Source organism: Trichechus manatus, unplaced genomic scaffold (assembly GCF_000243295.1).
Source record: "Trichechus manatus latirostris isolate Lorelei unplaced genomic scaffold, TriManLat1.0 scaffold00018, whole genome shotgun sequence".
Classification (NCBI taxonomy): domain Eukaryota; kingdom Metazoa; phylum Chordata; class Mammalia; order Sirenia; family Trichechidae; genus Trichechus; species Trichechus manatus.
In genome coordinates this window covers 22,463,104-22,489,560 of record NW_004443954.1, presented here as the reverse complement: position 1 = coordinate 22,489,560, position 26,457 = coordinate 22,463,104, and the positions used below count along the sequence as shown (strand labels likewise).

Below are 26,457 nucleotides of genomic sequence, written 5' to 3'. Positions count from 1 at the left end.
AAAAAGTCATTAAAGAACAGCTGTAACCTTGAATGTTTTAATCTAAAGGGAAACTATTTTCTCAAAATATATTACTTTGAGAGTTTGATCAGGTTAGATCCATTTATTAATGGTAAAAGCAACCATGGCAAAAGCAACCACAACTCATTCTTGAAAACAAGAGAAACTTCTACATACAAACCTGGTGGGTTTTTCTTTTTTTTTTCCCAAGTACTAAAACAAAGTTAAATTTTGTGTTTTTGAAAATAATGAAAGCTAGTTCCATTCATGTAATGTCAAGTAACTTTCAATTAACAGAATCATTCATATTCTTATATTGTCTTATAGTATATCTTATTCCTAATGAGAAAATGTACCAAAACCCTAGTGCTAGCCCTGAAACCTTAAACCAAACCTTGCAGGATAAAGACTGAATGTTGGTCGAGAAGGAAAGACAGATGGAACCATGCATCTTTCATAGGGAAAATGAAAATTATGAGCAAGATGGCAGAAATGTTAAACCCGTGGGTTTAAACACATTTTGTTTAAAAAAAAAAAAAAAAAAAAGCTAAAACAAAAAACCACACACACAGAAATTACAATACAATGCAAACCATCATATCTATATTTTCTATTAGCTGGTGAATCTGTTACTAAACTTTCAAAGAAAAAATCCATTTAAGCTTTTTTCTATTTTAATCCATAAGAAACACTCAGTAACAGAGCATTTGTTGCATATTAATGGATGTGTGGTTTCTTGTGCTTTCCATCCAAATTAGGAGTAAAAATCCCCAATTACTTTATTTTCAATGAGATTTAATTATAAAGTTATATTAAACATCTACACAAAATCAATCCTTTCTTCAGCCAAATTCTTTATGAAAATACTAATAGTGAAGATTCATGATGTTGTGTGAAAATGGTGACTCATAACCATGTAGACTCAGCTATAGATTTTAATTCACAAATATATATATGTGCCTTGTGTATGACAACTGTACGAAAATAGTCTCAAAAATAAAGACAATACTTGAGACACAAAGCAACCCATTCTCCCTGATCTTGCATCCTATTACAGGGAAAATAAGTCTCTGATGCTTCATAAATACTCAAAAGTTCGGAAGGCCTTAACCATGCATAGTCTCCGCATAGAAACACCCCTTGAAGCTTCTGGAGGTTCAGGCTCTGGAAGAGCTGGGCCTTGCAGTCAGTTATGCTAATTGTGTCCTATCTTCTCCAGATCTGGGAGTTTTCTGACCAGAGCCTGGTGGTTCATCTTGATGCTCGCAAGGAGTCCCCCTTCAACGCCATCGGAACCAGTGTAACTAATTTCTTCACCACGCAGGGTAGTCATTTGCCCCCCAAGCGCTTTTAAGATGGCATTGCCAGCACATATATCCCACTTCTTGATGTATGTCACATGGATATACAGATCAGCTTTTTCTTGACTCTTATCTGGCACATCTAAGAGTGCCAAAACTTTATAACCTAAAATAACAAACATAGGATTTTGGTTACTGTTTGCAGGATTTTAAGAAAGCAACTTACTTTTTTAAGAAAGCAGCTTACACTGTGAAATGTAACAGCAGGGGTGAGCAGGAGGTCTCTGTACTATTTTTGTAACTGCCCTCTACATCTAAAATTATTTCAAAATACAAAGGTTTTTAAAAAGTAACAGCACAGACATTAAACTCAAATGAGCAAAAATACACTGCAAAGTAAACGTATTAAGCTAGTCTCAAGTATAACCAAGTACATGTGCCTGTAACTTTTTAAATCTATTTTTTGGTTTTGGTTGCTTTTTATGGAATGAAACATAGTATGTGTCATTTCTGTGGAATGACATATACTGAAGCTAAACACACATAATTTTCACTTTAATGTCGAGGCAGGATGATTTGAATGGAGAGAACAAACAGTAACAATACCATTTAAGTCCTTTTATTAACAAGGTGGGTTTTAAACAATAAAATAATAAAACAAATGCAGAAGAAACTGGGTCTAGAATCTAGTTTAATCCATTCTTGGTATTTTGGACATTACTAGCTAACCTAACAGAAAACCTACAAGGAAACAATGAAGTCATATGAAGGAAGACAGATACATGCAACCAACATATTAAAATTATTAGGCTTAAAAGTTAATAAGCTTTACTTCTCTTTTTATTACTGTGTTGATAAGGTTTTCATACACAAATGTTTTCTGACTATAATTTGCTATTTATCTGGATTAAAACGTCTGTCGTGATGAACAGCACTCATAACAGAGGTCAGCAAACAACAGCGAGTCAACCTAGGCCCTAACCTCTTTCTCTGCGGCCCTCAAGCTAAGAATGGTTCTTATATTTTTAAAGGGTTGTAAACAAACAAACAAAAATCAAAGAATAATATGTAACAGAGACTGTACATGGCTCACAAAGCCTGAAGTATTTACTACCTGGCCCTTTTACAGAAAGCCTGCTGACTGCCGACTTAATACATGTAGGTATACACTGGTACAGAATCAACATGAAGCTGGGCAGGCACTAGACACTCTGGTTCATCCCAGCCATGGTGCTGCCTTGGGACAAGCTGTGGAGTTCAGGGTGTTAAAAGTAACCCAGAGATCAGCCATCCTAACAGTCCTAGGAGATTCCTGGCATCTTTCTGCCATAAAAAGCATCCTAATGAGTTTGATCTTTCCTCTCCTCCCCAACAGCCCCACAGTTAAACTAATGGGACAATTATTTGGTAATCACACTGTATATGAAGCATTCGTTGATGGCACACCACTGATGGGAAAATGCTTCTGTGCTATTCCAGGGTCCGGGCATCACCATTGTGAGACTCCTTCTTTCTTATAAGAAGGCCACTGCGAGTGAAAACCCACCCTCAAGGTTACCAATTAGGAACCAGGCCTGCCTTTAAAGAACATTCTCCATTCTCACATTCTTCCCTGCTTGGGACAACCAAGCTAGTCTCCTGACTCAAGCCTGGACCCTGCTGGTAACATTCCGTGTGAGCGGAAGTGAGCAGGAACATACCAGCACCACCAGCAGGTATAATTGTAGTCTGGTTTCCGAAAGTCTGAAGAGCAACCTGTTTGACCATTCCTGAATGGGAACGGGACACAACAATCCTTGGAGTCTTCTCATTGTAGGAAGTGCGGGCTTTCACATTTGAACCACCACCTACCATTGCCCAAGCTGAAAAGCAAAAATAATACCCATTAATAACTTTGGGAGTATTATGGATTCAACTGTGACCCCCAAAAATATGTGCTGTAAATCCTAACTTGTGGATGTAATCCCATTTGGGAATAGGACTTTCTTTGTTATGTCAATGAGGCCATATCAGTGCAGTGCGTGTTTTAAACCAATCACTTTTGAGATATAAAGGAGCAGATGAGGCACAGAGACAAGGAAGCACAGATGGGGAAAGACTGATGCCACTTAGAGACCACCAAGGAACTGAGGAAGAGAAGCTGAAAGAGACAAAGATTTTCCCCCAGAGCAGACAGAGAACCCCTCTAGAGCTGGCACCCTAAATTCGGACTTCTAAACTCCTAAAACTGTGAGAAAATAAATTTGTTTGTGAAAGTCACCCATTTGTGGTATTTCTGCTATAGCAGCACTAAGAGACTAGGACAGGGAGACACTATAGGTTTTAAAACTAGATGTTAGAGTCTTCAGAACTGAAAGTACCAACTGACTGAAAAAACATGCTCTTTCACAGATTTGCATTTTTTTTCCAAAAGAGAAAGCTTTATATTTTTCTGAATACAAAACAATGTTTACATTTTTTACATTAAAATAGGTATGTATTAAAGTTAAAAAAAAAAAAATCCCACATAATCCTGTCCAGCCAGATATAATGACTATTCACCATTTTGCTTAAGGGCGCCTTGGCTCCAGAGCTCCCTGTGAGGTGTCACCTGAGACTACACTGGGATTGCACTGCAATCCAACTTCTCCTGCACCCAACCCCACTTCCTTTCGCCTTTCACACATTTGATCCTAACAGCACTCCCCAATAAACATCTCCATCTCAGATGCTATTTCCCAGGAAACCCAATCTATGATATATGTACAACTAACTTCCTGGATAATTCAGATTTTAAAATTGATTTTTCTCCTCTACGTTCATGGTTTCACTTATCTGCATATTGGCTCAAGTTCCTAAGTGGATTTAGAAACATAAAACAGTTAAAGAGGTAAGAGAGTTTTACTTGTTTGTTTTATCAAAGGAGTACAAAAAGATGTCAAAAGAGAACAGAAATTGTTTCAAAGGAAGAGGGTACCCCTGAGATGGCTTGAAATGTCTTTTTAGTTTGGAAGTTTTCTTCACTGACTACACTACAACTTCCTCAGAATTCTTCTAATTGGATTGTTGTTCTGGTGCTCGCTCATGGTGGTATAAAATACAGTCTACCATGCTAGCAATGAAAGCTGCTTCATTACCAGCTTTCTCCTGGATGAAGGAAAAAATAAAAATTCAGCAGGGTTTGTGTTTCTGAGTTCCCCAAGGATGATGACAGTCTCCCAGGATCCTCTCACACTTTTTTTCAAAACCATACAGAGCAGCAAGGAGAACAAATAAAAACTCCCGGAAGCTAAACCTACAGTTAGCAGGGGACAGAGGAGGGCTATGAGCATGAATTTATGAGAAAGCTGGGAGTAACCAGCGAAGATCAGCAGAACAAGGCTGGAGCCCACCCCAGTGTGGCAAGAGGTCAGATGTGCCAGGAGGTCAGAAAACTCTACAGGGTGGTAGAAGTCAGGTAATTTCAGCTAGGATTTCTCCCCAGAAGGAAAATTTAACTAGGAACTACTGAAAGTGGGCCTATTATATGGCAACAGACTGTCAAGAGGAAGCTTGGAGAAGATCTGAGACCAAAAGTGCTGTCTTGAGAAAACACTGCAGGGATGGGGTGGGGAACAGGAGAGACAATTTGGAAGACAGTAACTAGAGAAGGGGTTGGAGAAAAAGGCCCTACTGAAACAAGACAGGATGATCAAGGAAATTAGAAGAAACCTGAAAACAAAAAGATGCTGAAGACAAGGCATTCCCTTCACTAACAGAAAGAAAGCTTCTGAACTGAGAAAACTCAAAGTTACACCAATTTCCTTCTTGTCACAATCCTCCCACTGATTCCACAGGAGCTGGCCCAAATATGAATAAAAAATATAAAGCTGCAGTGTCCATTCAAAGATATAAGGAAAAGCAGAGAATGAAGATCCAAACATTTCAGGCTACCTCAAAATTTCCATGAAGCAGAGGAAAAGTATAACACATGATTAAGAGTAAACAACTGACAATATGAATGTTATGAAACAGAAATGCAACAATTCAGAAAAGATGGACGAAAGATATACACGTGAAATGGAACTCACATAACAAAAGAAAGGAACTGAAAAAAGAAAAGGACATGATTACTGCAGAAACAGGACTAAATCACAGGTTACACAAAAGTATAGCAAACAATTAGAAAAGCAAAGAAAAAGAAACAAGCAGATGGGAGAGAAAGTGAGAGATATGGAAGCCAGTGAAAGAAGAGTCAACATGCATACATTAGGAGTTCCCGAAAAAGCAAATAATGAAATAGGAAAACAGAGCTAATCTTTAAAGTAATGACTCAAGAAACTGTCTCTGAAATAAAGGAGGACCTAAATGTAAGCAATGAGAGAATATACTATGTACCTAGCAAATCTATCCAGAATGGTCAACTCTGAGATGTAGCATAGTTACGTTACCAGCCTTTCAAGATAAAGTCCTTTGGCACCCTAGGCAAAAAGATCAAGTCACTTACAAAGGAAAAAAAAAAAAAAAATCAAGTTAGTATCAGTGTTTTTTGCCAACAAGATTGAACACACATACATACACCAGTTCAACAGCTTTTACAAGCAGTCAAGAAAAAAGGGTGAACCAGAGATTTGAAACTATTCAAGAGGTCTTTCAAGTACACTATAGAAAAAGTTTCTAGCATGTTAAGAACTCAGGTAACATCACATCCATGAGCTAGCTCTTCTTAAGTAATCTATTAGGGGACAAGCTATTCAACCAAGACATGACTGGGGAGCCCTCAGCAAGAGAACTGTTGATTAGCAATAAGTAAATTTAACCATGGATCTAAGAGGAAACCAAAGATGGGAGTAACGGTAGAAGAACAGGGAGTAAAGGGTGTTACCTCATAGTTGATTAGTGAGAGTCAAAGGATATTAAAAGCTGACAAGCTGAATAGCAGAAGTTAAATAAGAACAGAAAGATAAACACCAAAAAAGATAAGATTGACTAAAATGAAATGGTTGTCAAAAAGAAAACTAAAATAAGCTAATTTTATTGTTGCTCATATTAGACAACCAACAGAGACTGTCTAAAGAAAAAACAACCATATAAAGATATATCACGAGAAAGTATATATAAGGGTATTAGTAAAAGTGAGCAACCGGAGAACACATTTACTGAAAAAACAGTAACTAATTGTCTCGAACACATTAAAGGCAAAGCATGAAACAATTATCCTGCCTTTCTATTTCAAGTAGGAACTATACTTTGAGGTAAACAACTCCAGTTAACAGAGAAAGTTCTCTATAGAAGAATTCCAGCTAATATATGTAGAAGAAACAACAGAATTAGAGAATCACATATTAAAATATTTCTAATAGATCTTAAAACTATTATGTGAAGGGCTTAATAGAAACTGGATCTCAAATGGTGCCAAAATCTCTCTTCAGATTACTTTCTGGCAGCAAGGGAATCAAATAATTTTATAACTGATAGGTAAGTTAGGACCACCTTAACCATCTTTGCATCATTAGTAGTGAGACAATGAGGCATAGGAAGAATAACTACAACATATTCTTGACAAAAAATGTTGAACCTCAATCCAATCAAAGCTTTAAATATAATTTAAATTTTGTGTAGCAAAAACAAGGTTTAAAAAAAAAAAAAGTCACACGATACCCTAGGAAACAATCACACAAATCCAAAAGGTGGGACATTCTATAGGACAACCAACCCGGTCTCTTCAACAGGTCAATGTCAGGGGAAAAGGGGGGTTGGAGGTTTTTTTAAATTAAGAGAACTTAATAACTCAACAAGCAAAAGCAATGTTCGTGACTTGACTGGATCTTGATCTGAAGTAAACAGCTGGAAAATCCATTTTAGGTACAACTGGGGAAATGTGAAGATTAGATGACATCAGGGAATAACTGTTAATTTTGCTAGTGTATTAACGGTACTGTACTTACACAGAAAAATGTCCTTACTTTTTAGAGATGCACACTGAAGTATGTAGGGGTAAATTTCATAATCCTTGTAATTTACTTTAAAGTACATAGCCTCTCCCTCCCAAGAAAAACCAAACATATAAAAATGTTATCAACTGTTAAATACAGATAGAGTATATATGTATTGATTATAATTTTAAATTTGTTTGAAATTATTCAAAATAATAGTTAAAAAAAAAATGAGGAAGAGGAAAAGACCTAAATTCTTTTTACAAATGTTCAAAAACCACGGTTTTTCTAAGAAGTAAATTTACAATGCTGTATCTCTAGAGGTCAGTATTGCATAAGAGAATAAAAATAGTACATTTCAGTAGATGCCAACCAGAATAAGTTTAGATAAGAATTAGTCTCTTAATATTTTTTAAAATATATTTCATGTAATATATAAACTCAATGCATTCAGTCATAACACTTACCTGGACATAATTATTTCAAGTGCCTTAAAAAATAAAGTAGGTCCTTAGATAAATATAAATTACTGATGATGAGGTAATAGTGATGAGGTAAAATAGCAGCTACAAAAAGTGTTATTCTATTTGTAAGATACGCTAAAAAGCCCAGTAGGACATAAAAAGTGGTTGGTACTTTGTCATATACTGGAGTTTCAACATTAAGAGGATGTATCACAACACACAATTTATAGCACTCAGGGTGTTTACCATGAAAGCATTGTAAAAGGTACAAAAAGGCCTTTATTTAGCATAATATATCTAATAACATGGACCCTACACATAGAGTCCCAGGACAACATTAAGCAAATTTCAAATACTCCTCAGTGCAGAATGATGTTGTAAAACATGCACTGAACCTAAAAGGCCAGAATATGAATGCAAACCACTATCTGTGGGACCTCAGGGAAGTTATTATTATTTCATTCTTTGCTGCAGTGACAATGACAATGATAATCATGACAGCTATCATTTATGGAGTATACAGTATATATGCAGCACACTGGTACAGTATTTCAATTACTTATATGGAATAGGTGTCCACACTTCTCAGTTGAGAAAATTATGTATTATGTGCTTAGAACAGCACCTGGCACATACAAATTGCTATATAAGTGCTAGATATTTACATATACAGTGACTTCCCTGTAATAGTCAAAAGGGCCCTATATTTCTTCTCAACAGTTTATGTTTTAACAATGACTTTTATATGATATCACCCTCTGGCTGGCCCATGACCTGCAACATATTTGACTACTCTAAGAAAGGCTTGGCAGTAGCTCTGAGGCTCCTCTCTCCACATTTTCTATATCCTTTCTTCCCTCATCTCCGTATCTTTCATTGTATCTGCACTGTAATTTCTATGCTCAAGTCTGCACATTTCTCTCACCAGGCTTTAAAGGAGGGTTTTAAGACGACCTGATGCTCCTTGATGAACTACTATCATGATGACCTTGAAGACAGATTTTTAGCAGAATCTGTACCACTTTTTCACTCTATTCACAGTGAGCTTTGTCTCTATCTCTTAAGACCTCTTGGCATATTTATTTTTTGAAAATCATAGAGATCCACAGACACATATAGAACCTTTCCTTTGTCAACAGGTTGTTGCTAAAAAGAACACATCAAAGCACATGACTGAGGGCCAGAGGATTCTTACCAGGTTCCAACAGTGACAAGGAGGCCTGGTGGCACAGTGTTTAAGCACTCCACTGCCAACCGAAAGGTCAGCTGTTAGAAGCCACCAGTTGCTCCCTGGGAGAAAGATGTGGTAGTCTGTTTCCATAAAGATTTATAGCCTTGGAAATCTTAAGGGGCAGTTCTGCTCTGTCCTGTAGGGTAGCTATGAGTTGAAATTGACTCGACGGCGACTGTTTAGTTTGAGTTTTCCACCAACGAAGATAATATTTAGCTGATTTAAATGCGCATACTTCCCAACTATGGATATTTTAATCATAGCATTTATGATTCTAACAGAATAAAGCTTTTGAGTTACTTCCCCTAAAAATTTTACAGATTATTAAAGATCAAAGTTACAGATTATTAAAGATAAAAGTTTAAAAAGCAAAAATTTCTTGACATGTTTTTCAGTCTAAAATTAATTCTCTTATGTTCATAGATTTTAATTTATTGTATACTATGTATTTATTTTGCCTTATTAAACTACTTCTAAGAGGGGTTAACATTAAACAATCATTAAACTGTACAGATTGTGTTTATTATATAAGTATTATAATAATTTTGCTAAATACTGTTAGTATTTTGGCATATTTTCTTCAAGTCTTTTCCCCAATAAACTTGTTTTCTGACTCCTACTGTGGTAATCATATTAAACATACTAAAATTTTTATATGCTGTCTTTTTTTCTTTTAATACTATAAAGCATTTTTTAAAATACTGCTGCACAGTTCAGATGTTGTAACTTATTTTTAATAGCTACAAGTTTCCATGAGTAGATATACTAGACTTACTTATACATTTATACATTAGGTCATTAAATACTAACCAAGTATCTCTTGTTTCTAAGAATTGCAAACTCACAGAAATGACTCTAAGTCTGATAAGAATTTTGATCAGCTTTGCCCCAACTGCTGCCAATAACTGTAATATCTAGTTCCCTCTATGGTCAAATATAGCTAAAATCTGGTAAACATTCAACACTTGACAATTGGTACTTTGCCAACATCAATATACAGTCTAGATCTGAAAATAACAGTCCAAAAGGAGGGCATAAGCCAAACAAACCATTGTTCCAGGAATGGAAGGCCAACCTACACATTATTATAGGCTTATTGATTCTTTCAGAGTATTTGTTAACTGGCAAGCATCTTTATGCTCCAGTACACTGGGCAAGTCTACCTCATTACTAACTAAAAAGACACTTTTGGAACACAACTGGATCCTAAATCAGAGACTTTTGGCTTCTTTAAGATGGTAAGCTTACTGGGGAAATATATATTCTTATGGAATAAAGATTTTTAAAATTGGATGTTTTATTATCCCTATTCTTCTCTTGTAACCTCTGCCCCAACCACCCCATATGAACAGATGTGGAAACCAAGTAAAATGTAAATCTATTTGCTTATGCAATACCAAAATTTCTCACTTCCCTTACTGAGGTTCTTTACAGAATTTCAATTCCCTTTGAAGTAGTGCCTTTGTAGCTAAGGGATGCCATATGATATTTGGCCAATGAGATAAAACCAAAAAGAAAACCAAACCCACTGCTGTCGAGTCGATTCCAACTTGTAGCAACCCTACAGGACAGAGAACTACCCCATAGGGCTTCCAAGGATCACCTGGTGTATTTGAACTGCTGACCTCTGGTTAGCAGCTGTAGCACTTAACCACTACACCACCAGGGTTTCCATAGCAGAGGTTTAATGGATAATTTCAAGTTTTTGTTTTCCTAATAAAAAGAATATCTGGGAGAGATCTCTTTTTGTCCCTCTCCTTCTCCCTTTCTTCCTGTCTTAGAAGAGTCATGGTAAATGGAAGCAGTCACCTTTGTGAGCATGCAAACAAAAGCCATATTCTAAGGATTGCAAAGCAAAAAGAGAGGAAGCAGGTCCTTAAAAGTATAAGGCCGCTGAGCCAGCCCTGCCCTTTGGCTCTCTTGTTATGTGAGAAAAAGAAGTCCCTTACTTGTTTAACCACTGCAATCGCATTTACATTACACGCAGCTAAATGCAATCTCAACTGACCTAGAGAAGGCAATGAAGGACAGTGTTAAAAGAATGAAAGAAGGCTCCAGAAGACTTAAGCCCTATACTTAACCTTTTTATGCCTATTTCTTCTTTCCCTTATTAAAACAAAAAAAAAGTCACTATAATTCTTGTTTTATATTATAAAAAAAAGACACTAACAATGTCTTTCCTTGTCACAGAGAGTTACTGAAAGGTTCAAATGAGACAGCATTAAGTATACTGCAAATTGTTAAACACTATGCAAATGTTAGGAATTATGGAGTTACTATTAAGAAAGCAGTGTGACACACTGATCTGTACAAAATCTCTGGGGCTGGTTCTGCCCCTAGGTTTGCTGGATGATCTTGAGGAATGTATCAAATTCCTAAGTCTCATTCTGGCACTTGAAAATGAGAGTACTAACAGTAACTGTGTTCCTCCCATACAGGCCTATACCAAGGATAGCAGTATTGCTAAACTGTACTCCAATGCTCACTTTCCATTTGCTCCTTCAGTAAGAGAATCCCTGTATTTTAGCTTAGGTGGCCACTGAAAATAAAGACTGCATTTCTTCACCTCCCCTGCAGCGGGGTTCTAGCTACTTTGGATCAGTGAGATGTAAGGTGAGTGATGTGTGTAACTTCCAGATCAGTCCACTAAAGTGGGAAGTGTCCTCTGCTTCTCTCTCTTCAACTTCTCCACTGGGTGGCGTGTGGATGGAGTGGTCAGCCATCCGGAATCATGCAGAGGAGGACAAAAAAACATTAGCAGAACAAAGAAATGAGAAACAGCAGCCTGTGTGCCTGTCCTGGGAGTTGCCCTAGCAGCCCTGGACTGCTTGCATACAGGCTGTTAGTGAAGAGACAAGCTGTTTTGTTCAACCTTCTATATTGTGGTGTCTATTACAGCAGCCTAATTTGTATCCTGGTCAATTTAGTAAAGATTAAAAGAAATCCGTGAAAACAATCCACAAATCATAAAGTAATTATGTAATTAATTTTAAGGCATATTATTACAGCAACTACATAAATCTTTTGCAGTTCATCAAATTGTCAACTTTAAAGACTATCTAAATTACCAAAAGGAGATAAAAGGTCAGATAGCACAAAGCAGATCTGGCTTTGAAATGCAGAGACATCAAATTTATGTCTAGCCTATCTCAGAGGAGCTAGGATTTGTAATCCAAGGTTTTTCTGCAAAGCAAATAAATTACTTTTAGAGTGATCCAAAATTAACCCATCTATTTCTCCCCACTTGACAGACAGCCTCCTGTGTTGTGTCAGCTGCACAGGAGACACAACAAGAGAAGGCCGGAGCAAACTACCATACAGGATGCCTGCATTCTAATGTCCTAGGGCTCCCATCAAAGTTACCACAAACTGGGTGACTTACAACAACAGAAATTCATACTCTCCTAGTTCTGGAAGCTAGAAGTCCAGAATCAAGGTGTTAGCAGTGTGGGTTTCTTCTGTAGACTCTGAGGGAGAATCTATTCCATGACTGTCTTAGCTTCTGGTAGTTAACCAGCACTCTGGCATTCCCTAGTTTGTAAAAGCATCACTCCAATCTCTGCCTCCATCTTCCTCTTCCCGCTGTGTCTGTGTCTGCATCCTTTGCCGCCTCTTACATTCTCACTGGATTTAGGGCCCGCACTATCCAGTATGATCTCATGTCAATCCTTACCTTAACTGTATCTGCAAAGACCTATTTCCAAATAAGGTCACATTCTGAGGTTCCAGGTGGACATGAATTTTTTGGGGGACACTATTCAAATCACTCTACCTGGTCATCAGGGCTGCTCTCAACACTGGTAGAGTGCATACTGTCACAATCAGGAACTTCATCATCTTAGAGAAGAGTGGAGCTAAAAGGGTTATTTCATCATCTTTGCCCCATATTTCTGATGGATGTTCACACAAAGTATGAATCTAGGAAAACTGGAAGTTGCCAAAATCGAAATGGAACACATAAAGATTGATACCCTAGGCATTAGTAAGCTGAAATGGGCTGGTATTAGCCATTCTGAATCAGACTATCATATGGTCTACTATGCCAGGAATAACAAATAGAAGAGGAATGGTACCATGTTCATCATCAAAAGGAACATTTCAAGATCTATCCTGAAGTACAACACTGTCAGTGATAGGATAACATCCATATGCCTACAAGGAAGACCAGTTAATACAAATATTATTCAAATTTATACACCAATCACTAATGACAAAAATGAGGAAACTGAAGATTCTTACCAACTTCTGCAGTCTGAAATTGATCAAACATGCAATCAAGACACGTTGATAATTACTGGTGACTGGAATGTGAAAGTTGGAAAAAAAGAAGGGTTGGTAGTTGGAAAATATGGCCTTGGTGACAGAAACAACACTGGAGATTGCATGGCAGAATTTTGCAAGACCAACGACTTCTTCATTGTGAATATGTTTTTCAACCACGTAAATGGCGACTATACACGTGGACCTCACCAGATGGAATACACAGGAATCAAATCAACTACGTCTGTGGAAAAAGATGATGGAGAAGCTCAATATCATCAGTCAGAACAAGGCCAAGGGCCAACTGCGGAACGGTCCATCAATTGCTCATGTCTAATTTCAAGCTGAAGCTAAAGAAAATTAAAACAAGTTTACAAGAGCCAAAGTATGATCTTGAGTATATCCCACCTGAATTTAAAGACTATTTCAAGCATAGATTTGATGCACTTAACAAAAATGACCGAAGACCAGACGAGTTATGGGATGACATCATGGACATCATATATGAAGAAACCAAAAGGTCATCAGAAAGACGGGAAAGAAATAAAAGGCCAAAACGGATGTCAGCAGAGACTCTGAAAGTTGCTCTTGAATGCAGAGTAGCTAAAGTGAATGGAAGAAATGATGATGTAAAAGAGCTGAACAGAAGATTTCAAAGGGCGGCTTGAGAAGAAAAAGTAAGGTATTATAATGAAATGTGCAAAGACCTGGAGTAGAGAAAACCAAAAGCGAACAACACGCTCAGCATTTCTCAAGCTGAAAGAACTGAAGAAAAAATTCAAGCCTCAAGTTACAATTTTAAAGGATTCTAGTGGTTAAGAGCTAGGCTGCTAACCAAACGGTTGGCAGTTGGAATCCACCAGTCACTCCTTGGAAACCCTGTGGGGGCAGTTCTACTCTGTCCCAGAGGGTCGCTATGAGTCGGAACTGACTCAATGGCAACGAGTTTGGTTTTGTTTTATGGGTAAAATATTGAACGATGCAGGAAGCATCAAAAGAAGATGGAAGGAATACAGAGTCACTATACCAAAAGGAGGTGGCTGATGTTCAACCATTTCAGAAGGTAGCATATGATCAAGAACTGATGGTACTGAAGGAAGAAGTCCAAGATGCACTGAAGGCACTGGCAAAAACCAAGGCTCCAGGAATTAATGGAATACCAACTGAGATGTTTCAATAAATGCATTCATCATTGGAGGTGCTCACTCATCTATGCCAACAAATCTGGAAGACAGCTACTTGGCCAACCTACTGGAAGAGTACCATACTTGTGCTCATTCCAAAGAAAGATGACCTGACAGAATGTTGAAATTATCGAACTATATCATTATTATCACACCCATGTAAAATTTTGCTGAAGACAATTAAAAAATGGTTGCAGCAGGACATCAACAGGGAACTGCCAGAAATCCAAGCCAGATTCCAAAAGAGGACATGGAACTAGGGATATCCCTGCTGATGTTAGATGGATTGTGGTTGAAAGCAGAGAATACCAGAAAGATGTTTACCTGGGTTTTATTGGCTACGCAAAGGCATTCAACTATGTGGACCATAACAAATTATAGATAACATTGTAAAGGATGGGAATTCCAGAACGCATAACTGTGCTCATGTGGAACCTGTACCTAGACCAAGAGGCAGTCATTCCAACAGAAAAAGGGGATACTGCGTGTTTTAAAATCAGGGAAGGTGTGCATCAGGGTTCTCTTCTTTCATCAGGACTGAAGGAAGATCCGTTAACAACCTGCAATTTGCAGACGATACACCCTTGCTTGCTGAAAGTGAAGAGGACTTGAATCACTGAAACTGATGAAGATCAAAGACTATAGCCTTCAGTATGGAGTACACCTCAACAGAGAGAAAACAAAAATGTTTACAACTGAACCAATAAGCAACATCATGATAAACAGAGAAAAGACTGAAGTCAAGGATTTCATTTTGCTTGGATCTACGATCAACATCCATGGAAGCAGCAGTCAAGAAATCAAATGACGTATTTGCATTGGGCAAACCTGCTGCAAAAGACCTCTTTAAAATGTTGAAAACCAAAGATGTCACTTTGGGTAAGGGGTGCCTTACAAGCCACAATATTTTCAATCACCTGATATGCATAGGAAAGCTGAACAATGAATAAGGAAGACTGAAGAATCGAGGCCTTTGAACTATGGTGTTGGTGAAGAATATTGAATATACCATGGACTGCCAGAAGAACGAACAAATCCGTCTGGGAAGAGGTATAGCCAGAGTGCTTCCTTAGAAGTGAGGATGGCAAGACTGTGTGTCACATACTTTGGACATGTCATTAGGAGGGACCAGTCCCTGGAGAAGGACATCATGCTTGGTAAAGCAGAGGGTCATCAAAAAAGAGGAAGACTCTCAACGAGATGGACCAACATAGTGGCTGCAATGATGGGCTCAAACACAGCAATGATTTTGAGGATGGCACAGGACCGGGCAGTGTTTTGTTCTGTTGTACACAGGAATGCTAAGAGTCAGAACCGACTCAAGGACCTAACAACAACAAACTAATGAAAAGTATGACAATTCCCTTAAAACTGTCAGCAATACTGCTATATCATTAACTGTTTGCTCCCCCCCACCCATCACAACTCATGGTGTCACTGTGGACTTGTGACCACAGTCTACAACATCATGCCACCGAGAAGACCATGGCTAGCCCTTCTGTCAACATGCAGAGTAATGGCTGTGGTGCTGCCAAAATGCCATCCCTGTATCTCTTAGAACTAGCAAGGAAGATTATGGGCAAGGTCACTCTTGAGCTGAATGGGAAGCTCTTTGGCACAGTCTTCCATACCCCATTCCCAGCATGACCATCGCGGATCTGACCTGTTACCAACAAGGTGGGGAAGCAAGGGGTCCTAAGGCGCTCTGAAGGGTATCCTGGGCTACACAGGCATTAGCCTGACTCTTGAGAATTTCACAGTGACACCAACTCCTCCACTTTTAATGCTGAGGCTGGCAATACTCTCAACCACCACCACGTCAAGCTCTGGTATGACAGCTGATTTGGCTACAGCAATTGCATGCTGAACCACAGGGTCCACATGGAATACAAGGTATAACAGCCTTAGACCTCAACCCCAACAACGGCATGAGAGAAACAGAGAAGATCTCAGCTGCTACGGAGTCTGTACCCAACTCTAACCCCCACCACGATGAAAGGCTCTCATCTTCAACACCATTTCTATTCCCTAAAGAAAGTTCTGAAAGCCTTGCTTTGTCATCTACCATCAGTACCAATATTAAAATCCGCATTGTATCCAGGCAATAAGGTGACGTCATGGAGTGGTTGGACTTTAATAATTACTTAGTCACAGTTGAGATTCCCGTATGATGGTAAGCACTATAGACAAATGGTTCAATAATGTTAACTCCTGCAAGTTCTAGTATATTTCATACCTGTATATTCAGAAAATGGCTTATGTATTACTCCTAGCACAGGTTTGCCATTTACAGCCACACACACCATAGTAGTGACATAATTTCGAAGATCCTCTGAGAACAAAAAGAAAAATATTACACAATTGTCAAAGTAACAAAGTACAAATTCAGGATACAATGATATACTTTGTTTCATTAAAATTTATTTAGATGAAATTTAGACAACAGTCCCCTCAAACACTGATGAGAGTCCACTGATGAGAGCCAGCTTAAGACAGCAGTGAGGACAGTAATTCTGTTTTGCTACTTACTTGCTTTCTGAGTGCCTAGGAATTGACTATTTTGAATTTCAAGGTCAAATGTATATGCAATAAAACCTAAATTCTCAATATCTCAAGTAAATATTGTATTCTGGCTAAATAAATCTCCTCAATAAATGGGTGTCCAGTGGAAACCTTCCTAATGTTATTGTTGAAAACTCCCCTTCCCTGAAGAAACAATCAGTGACAGAGTGAGCCACTGTCACTGACAGGAGTGGGCCATAATACAGTGGATGGGGGGTGGGGGTGGGGGAGAGGCTGACCATCACTGATCCAGTTCAAATGTCTCACACCCCAGTGCATTAACTCAGCTGTCTTAAAATTTAATTGGAAAAGTTGTTTTGGATTTCCAAAATATCTACCTTCATGTATATACCACCTGCATTTTCAGAGAGGGTGGGGGGTTGGAGAGGGAGAGGGAGTCTAGTTCTCCAACATTTAACGGCAATCTAAAGTTTGAGATCAGTGTTTTAAATTACCTGTATACTCCTGTGTAGCATCAAGTGGGTCAATCCAGACAGTAACGCTTTCTGCTGGTACCTCTTTCGGGGTAGTTATTTCCCTCAGGATATCCTCAGGAATATTATGATCCCATAAGATAACCTCCTGATCAGCTGCATCCACATGCTCCTCAGTATTTATCTGCATCAAAAACAGCAGTTAAAAAATTTAAAAATAAGGAAAAAATTACCACCTGAGCAAACACAAAAGCAACATTTCAGATAAAATCACAAATTATAAAAAGGGAAATACTTTTTGTTTATTGTGAGGCATTGTTTTTGCAAAATGAAAATAGATTACAAAAGAAATTTCAGCAACATCTTGTCATCAAATACTGCCCAATCTAATATTCACTTGTTGACTAAACAAGACAAAAACCACCAAATCCGTTGCCATCAGGTCAATTCTGACTCATAGTGATCTGACAGGGCAGAGTAGAACTGCCCCATAGGATTTTGAAGGAGTGGCTGGTGGATTCAAACTGCTGACCTTTTGGTTAGCAGCAGAGCTCTTAACCACCAAACAAGACAAATAATCCAAAGTACAGAGAAACTAAATCAGAGACATAAGCCATTTTATTCAATACTGCCTCATCAAAAGACTTCCTCTACCACTTCATAATATATAGACACAAGAAAAATGTCTTCCAAATGTGGATTTCTGCTAGAGAGGAACACTTTACACAGGATAGACTTTGGAGTTCTGTGCTTTCTGACATGCTCCCTTGTCCAGGTAGGTCACCATGTTTATGCAGCATGTGATACCATGGCTAGACCTCATACTATACTGCCACAGTAATCAGAGCACTGACAACACATTAGTAAAAAGTCACTCGTTGTTAGCTGCTCCAGTCAGGCTCCGACTCATGACAACCCCATGTACAATGGAACAAAATGCTATCTGGTCCTGCGTCATCCCCAAGATAGGCTGCAGATGGGACGATTGTGATCCAGAGTTTTCACTGGCTGATTTTTGGAAGTAGATTGCTAGGCCTTTCTTCCTACAAAAAGTCACTAATGATAAAAATCTCACAACTATCAGAAGTCTCTGGAAGGTACCCTAAAACATCATAAATTATTACAGAGGAGGTTAGAAATAGTAAAATTCCAGAAATTAACATCAAACTACTTAAATCATAAAATAGTTCATTTTATGTAAATATCCAATTCGTTCATTCCTTTAGTCCATTCAGCAAATGTTTACTGACTGCCTAGCATATGCCAGGCACAGTTCTAGGACCCAAAGGTACAACAGTGATCAACATGAGACAAAAATGTCTGTCTTCATGGAGCTTGGATTCTAGTGAAGGAGACAAACATCAAACAAGATAAGCGAAATATATAGTACGCTGGATAGTGGTAAATAATGAAAAAATACAGCAGGGAAGGAGAGAAAGTGTGCTGCTGGAGAGGAAAGGTTACTCTTCAAGATAGGGAAGCTATGACTTTTCATAATAGTCAAAAGTGGGAAACAGCTCAAATGTCCATCAACTGATAAATGGAAAAACAAAATGTGATATATCCATACAGTGGACTCTTATTCAGCCATAAATAGAAATGAAATACTGATGCTAAGTGAAATACTTGCTAAGTGAAAATACTTGCTAAGTGAAAAAAGCAAGACACAAGAAACCACACATTCTGATTCCATTTATATAAAATGTCCAGAAAAGGCAAATTTATAGACAGATAATTGATCAGTGTCTTACCTGGGGCAGGGAGTGAGAATAGTGATTAGCAGTCAATGGGCACAGGGACATTATTAGGGTGATGAAAATGTTCCAAAACTGATTTATGGTGATGGTTGTACAACTTAGCATATTTATTAAAAATTACTGAATTGTACGCTTGAAATGGGCAAATTATACGCAAAATATGGTGCAAAAAAGTTGTTTAAAAGAGGAAAAAAAAAGGGGGGCAAGTAGGGAAGGCCTTACTGGAAAGGTGATATTTGAGTGAAGATCTGAAGGAAGTGAGGAAGAAACCGGGCAAGCACCTGGGGGAAGCACATTCTAGTCCAGTGACTAGCAAATGTAAGGGTCCTGAGGTGGGCATGTGGCTGGTGTGTTCAGAGAATGCAAGGAGGCCAGGGTGGCTAACTCAGAGTGAACCAAGAAGAAAGGAGCTGGAGATGAGGTCAGAGAGTAATGGCAGTAATGGCTGGATGATGAAGGACCTTGCAGGCCATAACAGAGACATAACCTCTATTAACACTGTGCAGAAGGCATTACAGTAAGCTAAAGGGGATGGGGGTGGGCACTATGGGAGGTATAGGGATTAGAAAGGAAGCTACAAAACCATAATATGCAGTTGATGACTGAGTATTGAGACAATCCAAAAGCTCTTGCAAATAAAGAATTAACAAGAAACTATAGCAAATTGTTAGATATAAGATGAATATTTATCAACAATTGCACTTCCAAACACTAGCAACAAATATTTAAAATATTTACTTAAAAAAAAAGAGAAAGAGAGAAACCATTTAAACTAACATCTGAAATAAAGTACCAGAAATAAATCTAGGAAAGACGTGCAACAACACCATGGAAAAAATTAAACTTTATTAAGAGACATGAAAGAAAACCTAAACAAAGAGAGATCTCATTTTAATGGATAGAAAGATTTTAAAAATGGTAAAGATGTTATTCTGGATTGAATTGTGTCCTCTCAAAATATGTATTGAAATCCTAATCCTTATACCTGTGGCTGTGATCCTGTTTGCAAATAAGGGTTTTTCTTTTATGTTAATGAGGTCATACCATTGTAGGGTGGGTCCTAAACCTCATCACTTGAGTTATAAAAAGCAGATTAGACACAGAGACACACAGCGGGGAGACAGACACTAGCTATGCCAAGGAACTCCAGGAAGGAACTCCTTGAGCTACACCCTGAATTCAAATTTCTAACCTCCTGAACTGTGAGAAATTCCTGTTCTTTAAAGCACTCACTTGTGGTATTTTTTGCTATGGCAGAACTAGATAACTAAGAGAGATGTCAATTCTCCTGTCAGTGAGCTACAGATTTTATGTACTTCCAATTAAATTCCCTACAGGTTTTTTTCCTCCTTCATGGAAACTGGACAAGCTATTTCTGAAATTTACATGGAAAACCAAAAAGCCAGGAAAAACCATGATATTTTGGTGAGCGAGGAAAAAAAAGGAGCATTGTGGTGGCATGACTTTCCCTACCAGATACCAAGACTTATTTTAATGGTAGGATAATTAAGACAGTGTGGCACTGGGAAACATTTTGGCCCACACACTTAGTGACAATGTGAGGCTACTTCAGATGAATGAAGGTTGTAGTAAGACCATGCAAAATTCACAGAACAAACTAAATGAAATTAAAAAAAAAACCAAAAAACCGTGATTCCGCAGTTCTGTAGTTTACAAAAACAGCAGTGCCAAATCTGACTGGCAACTACTAAGCCTTATGATTGAGGCTTTTGTCTTGAGTTCAAGTCAGCTCTCCATATAGTCTTAACTGAGTATAAGCTAACAAATCACAGAACAGTATTTGTTTTTTGTTGTTGTTTATTGTTGTAGTTTAAGTGATAAAGTTTACATTCAAGTTAGTCTCTTATACAAAAATTTATATATTGTCATGTGATCCTAACTGCTCTTCCCATACTGTGACAGCACACTCCTCCTTTCCACTCCTGATTTCCCATGTCCATTCAACTAGCTCCTAATCCTCTCTGCCTTCTCATCTCACCTCTTGACAGAAGCTGCCCATTTAGTCTCACGTATCTACTTGAGCTAAGCAGCACACTCTTCACGAGTATCATTTTATGTCCCACAGTCCAGTCCAATCTTGGTCTGAAGAGTTGGCCTCGGAAATTGTTTTAGTTCTGGCCTGATACAGAATCTGGGAGTCATGCTTTCCGGGGTTCCTCCAGTCTCAGTCAGACCATTAAGTCTGGTCTTTTTAGTAGAATTTGAGTTCTACACCCCACCTTTCTCCTGCTCCATCAGGGACTCTCTGTCGTGTTCTCTGTCAGGGAGGTCACTGGTGCTAGCCAGGCACCATTTAGTTCTTCTGGTCTCAGGCTGATGAAGTCTCTGGTTTACATGGCCCTTTCTGTCTCTCGGGCTAATACTTTCCTTGTGTCTTTAGTGTTCTTCATGGTCCTTTACTCCAGGTGGTTGGGACCAACTGATGCATCTTGGATGGCTGCTTGCAAGCTTTTCAGACTCCAGACGCCACTCACCAAAGCAGGATGCAGAACATTTTCTTAATAAGTTTTGTTATGCCAATTGACCTAGATGTCCCCTGAAAGCATGGTCCCCAGAGCCCCACCCCTGCGACTCTGTCCCTCATAGTTTCTGACTGTATTCAGGAAACTTCTTAGCTTTGGTTTAGTCCAGCTGTGCTGACTTCCCCTGTAGTGAATGCTGTCCTTCCCTTCACCTAAGATAATGCTTGTCTACTATCTAGTTAGGGAATAACCCTCACCCTCTCTCCCGACCCTCATAACCATCAAAGAATGTTTTCTTCTGTGTTTAAACCTTTACAGAACTGTATCTGAAAAGATCTTTCCTGAGTCAGGTTAGGGAGAAACATACGGAGCAAGAGAACAAGAACATTAGCACAATTACCTAATCCACTTTTGTGCCACTGTTATTTAAAACCTTCTCACTAACATCCAAAAAACTGCCAAACCAGTTGCCATCAAGTCAATTCTGACTCATGGCAACCCACGTGTGCCAGAGTAGAAATGTGCTCCATAGTTTTCAATGGCTGACCATTTTGGCACTAGATCATCAGGGCTTTCTCCTAAGGCGACTCTGGGTAGACTCGAACCGCCAGCCTTTGGGCTGCACCATCCAAAGACTCCACACTACTATCACACACTTATAAATTTAATAAATTCCCTATCCACCATAGTAAACAGCCTTATACACAATTGCTAAGGTCAAAACCAGGGCATCTTCCTCAATTCTTTTCCACATTCCACATCCAAAGAGTCAGTATGTCCTGGAAATTCTGTCTCTTTCTTCTAAATATGTGGCTTCATGTCTACCACGAAAATCGTAGTGAAGCCACTCTACCTCTCACTTGATACCTACAATAGCCTTCAATTGCTCTGCCCCAATAGTACATTCATTCATGCATTCAGCAAATATTTAATGACTATACACTCTGAAATGTTTTGGACATTGAGATATAATAATGAACAAAACAGACAAAAGCAATGCCTTTACACACCTTATCTTCTCAACCCAGCAATCTGTCATCTTCCTACATCAGATCATGCTGCTCCCTGCTGTAGCACAAAGATAAAATCCAGACTTCTTATCATCATCTAAAAGATAAGTACGTGATCTGTCCCCAGCAACCGTTATCCAACAACCTCTATTTCCACCCTTATTCACTGTACTCCTGGCTTACTGGTCTTCTTCTGGTCCTTCAAACGGACTAAGCATGACTTGGCCTCAGGGCCTTCATACTTGTTGTACTCTTCTGCTCAAACACGTTTAATGTCCTGCTTCTTGCCATCTAGGTCTCAGCTCAGATGACATTGCCCCAGTGTGACCTTCCCTGGCTACCATGTCTAAAGGAGCATCCCAAGTTACTGTTTCCAAATGGCATTATTTTTAATTCTTCGAAGCCCTGATTAGTATCTGAAATCATCTTATTTCTTTACATGTTTACTATCTATTTTGATCCACTAGAACCTAAGTTCCATGTGTGCAAGTATGGAGCGTTCTTCATTACTGTAGCCTCATCCTCACGGCCAAAATCAGTGCCTGGCATGAAGTAGATATTTTATAAATACTTCTTCATTGACAAAATTATTCTAAGCCACTGTGGTTTTTCATTTCTTCCTCATAACCCTCTTCCACTCAATCTACTCTTCCTCCCTCATCTCTATCTGTCACAGACCACAACAGGGAACTAAAGGAGAAGAAATTACCCTCACACTCACAAAAAGCCCATACATACAGAGACCAGCCCCAGCCAAGCCTCTGCCCCTGGCCACCCACTCTCAAAGAAGCCTATTATGGTAAGAATGAAAAATGCAGCTTTAGAGAACCTATGATTTTAGCAGGATGAGAATAAAAAGCTTCCAGAAATTAGAAAACAGTGAGTTAACCCTAGGCTACACCCAGACATAATAGCCCATCTCTCAGTTTCTGTCCACACCTGACAACTAAGTATACCAAGTACAAATTTATTTAGGTTAACTTGCCTCCTAAGGTCCTTAGGTGGCAGAAACGGTTTACACTCGACTACTAACCTAAGTGGGTGGATGGTTCAAACCCATCCATTGGTACTACAAAAGAAAAGACCTGGCAATCTGCTTCCATTAAGACTACAGCCAAGAAAACCCTACAAAATACACTTCTACCCCATAACACACGGGGTTGTCATGAGTTGGAATTGACAGCAAGTAACAACAACAACTTGCTTCCTGCGTAGACATTTGTAGCGTTCACAATATCCAGTCTCCCCCCTCCCCCTGGCATAACGAAGACTATACTTCCCACCCCCTTGCAGTCTGAGACACATGACTGGTTCTGGCCAATGAAATGTGGAAAGAAACATGGGCATGCATTAGGTTCAGGCTGAGGCAGTGGAAAGGAAGCTCTACACAATCTCCGATCTCTTCTCTTCCTCTGCCATGTTGAGATGGCAGAAACACAAATCAACAGCCTGAGTCACTGAGTCACCGCATGGTGGACAACTGCCTTGGGAAGTGTCAGGTTTCTGAGTTTAGGGAGTTGTTACCACCGCATTGCCAACAAAGTCTTTCCTAACAGTTTCCTCTTTTATATCAAAGTACTTCCAAGCAGGTAAAAGAACCAGAAGAAATCACACATCTGTGTGAATCCATTTAGTTTATTGTCCTCTAAACTTCAACACTGGACCAGCAATTTGAGAGGGAAAAAAAAGTTATAAGTGGGTAGCAGGTGGGGGAAATTTAAGAAATAATTTAGGGCATAAAGAATAGTTACGTGCAGATGTGAAGAGGAAGTACAATTAAAAGGAGGCAGCATTAGATATGGGAATAGGACACAGAATAGTAGGAATAGTTAAAAATTGTTTGAGAGTAGAAAATATTTAATCTATATGCTAGATAATACCTAACTTGGCAGTCATGTTAGTGGCCAGTAATCAAACACTTACTGAATACATAAGTTCTTAAGACAGTTTGCCTGTTTATAAATTTTATCTAATTGTATGTACACAAATACATATAACATAAACACACACAAATACATACATACATAGATACAAGTATTTAGGCTAGGTTTGTTTGTTAGGCTCCAGAAAGGGGAAGAATAGTTATTCTTTATCAGTATCATCAAAGCTCAAGAGTCCAAAACATAGTATTAGTACAATAGTTCATTTACTTTGGAGTCAAAGAGGCTTTTGGTCAAAGCCTTAAGATGGTCTAACAGTTAGTTAGTTTTCTGTGTCAACTTGCCAAGGCTATGGTACCCAGTAATTTAAATAACCAAACACTAATCTAGGTATAGTTGTGAAGGTATTTTGAAGATGTGGTTAACATCTACAGTTAGCTGACCTTAAGTAACGATTACCCTTGGTTACGTGGGTGGGTCTCCTCCACCCAGTTCAAAGGCCTTAAGAGCAAACACTGAGGTTTCTCAGAAGAAATTCTGCCTCAAGACTACAGTATTAGTTCCTACCTAAGTTTCTAGCCTTTCAGCCTACCCTACAGATTTCAAATTCAACACTGCAACAGCAAATCTAGCCTGAGTTTCCAGTCCACTGGCCTACCCTAGATTTGGGATTTGCCAGCTCTCAAAATCACATGAGCCAGCTCCTTAAGATAAATCCATATATATATACACACACACACACACACACACACACACACACACACTTATACATACATACATATATACATGTATATGTATATGGTATGAGTCCCTGGGTGGTTAAGTGCTTGACTATAGGCTGAAAAACTGGCAGTACAACTCACCCAGAGGCACTTCAGAAGACATGCCTGGTGATATGCTTCCGAAAGGTCACAGCCTTGGAAATCCTACGGAGGAGTTCTACTCCGCACACGTGGCATTGCCATGAGTCGGAACGGACTCCATTGCAAGCAATGACAATACACACACACACACAGTAAAATCTGTGAAAGCCAGAACCTGTGTAAGGTGGAAACCTGTCAGAGAAGGAAAACTCAAATATTTTCCACTACAACAAGTGACAGAAAAGTGCTAAGGCTACACCCTGTTAAAGGTGGAAAACTTGTGAGATCCGGAAAAAACAAGGCAGTCCTGTTGAGTTATGGCTCTCACAGGTTTCACTGTATGTGTATTTCCATCCGATTGGTTGTGTTTCTCTGGAAAACACTGACATACAGAAGGTATCAACCATTTACTGTATTTCTCCATAAATCATTATATTCAAACAAGCTTTTTGATATAATGCCTCACACCATGCCCAGCACAGGGTAGGCATTTAATAAATATTTGCTAAATGGGTAAACATCCCTCTACCCATCCTATTCTCTCATCTTTTTAGAAGTCTTTTACTATCAACTATTACCTCTCAAATATATCTCTATAAACAACCATGCTCTAGTGCCTCACATCTTAAAAACATACCAAGAAAAAACAAAAGCCCACAAAACCTTCTCTTAGTCCCACAGAACACCTAGGGTACCTTCCTTAGAAGCTCAATTTCTTAAAGAGTTGTCTATTCACTGTCTCCATTTCCTCACTTCCCACCTTTTTCAGTTTTGCTTTCTCCGTCAAGCACCAAGCAAGCTCTTGCAAAGGGTGTCAATGGCCTATACACATAGTCACAATTAAGAGTATGTGTTCTCTTATCAGACTGCTGAGTTCAAATTCTAACTTCTCAAGATTTTGGAGTGACTTAGGCTAGTCACTTAACCTTTGTGAGCTGCAGTTATCTCACTGGTAAAACAAAGTGATTAATATCCTGCCCTCACAGGGGTCTTTTTTTTTTTCAATTGTACTTCAGGTGAAGGCTTACAGAACAAATAGTTTCTCATGAAACAGAAGTACACATGTTGTTTTATGACATTGGCTAACAACCCCACAACATATCAACCCTCTAACTTCTCAACCTTTTTTTTTTT

At 38.7% G+C, this 26,457-nt stretch overlaps 1 protein-coding gene across 2 annotated transcripts in view; it reads right to left on the bottom strand.

The window, feature by feature from the left end:
• Positions 1 to 555: 555 nt before the first annotated feature.
• The window catches only part of BPNT2 (3'(2'), 5'-bisphosphate nucleotidase 2), a 34,788-nt gene continuing 8,886 nt past the window's right edge, over positions 556 to 26,457 (bottom strand). The window contains exons 2-5 of one of the 2 annotated variants that reach the window (XM_004372579.1): positions 17,352 to 17,514; positions 16,571 to 16,666; positions 3,002 to 3,163; positions 918 to 1,467 (exon numbers count right to left, since the gene is read on the bottom strand). In XM_004372579.1, coding sequence (XP_004372636.1) covers positions 1,196 to 1,467; positions 3,002 to 3,163; positions 16,571 to 16,666; positions 17,352 to 17,514 — 693 coding nt within the window. In that variant the 3' untranslated portion in view covers positions 918 to 1,195. Of the gene's footprint in view, positions 1,468 to 3,001; positions 3,164 to 16,570; positions 16,667 to 17,351; positions 17,515 to 26,457 lie in introns of both variants that reach the window. The other variant, XM_023727782.1, reaches the window with a different exon arrangement.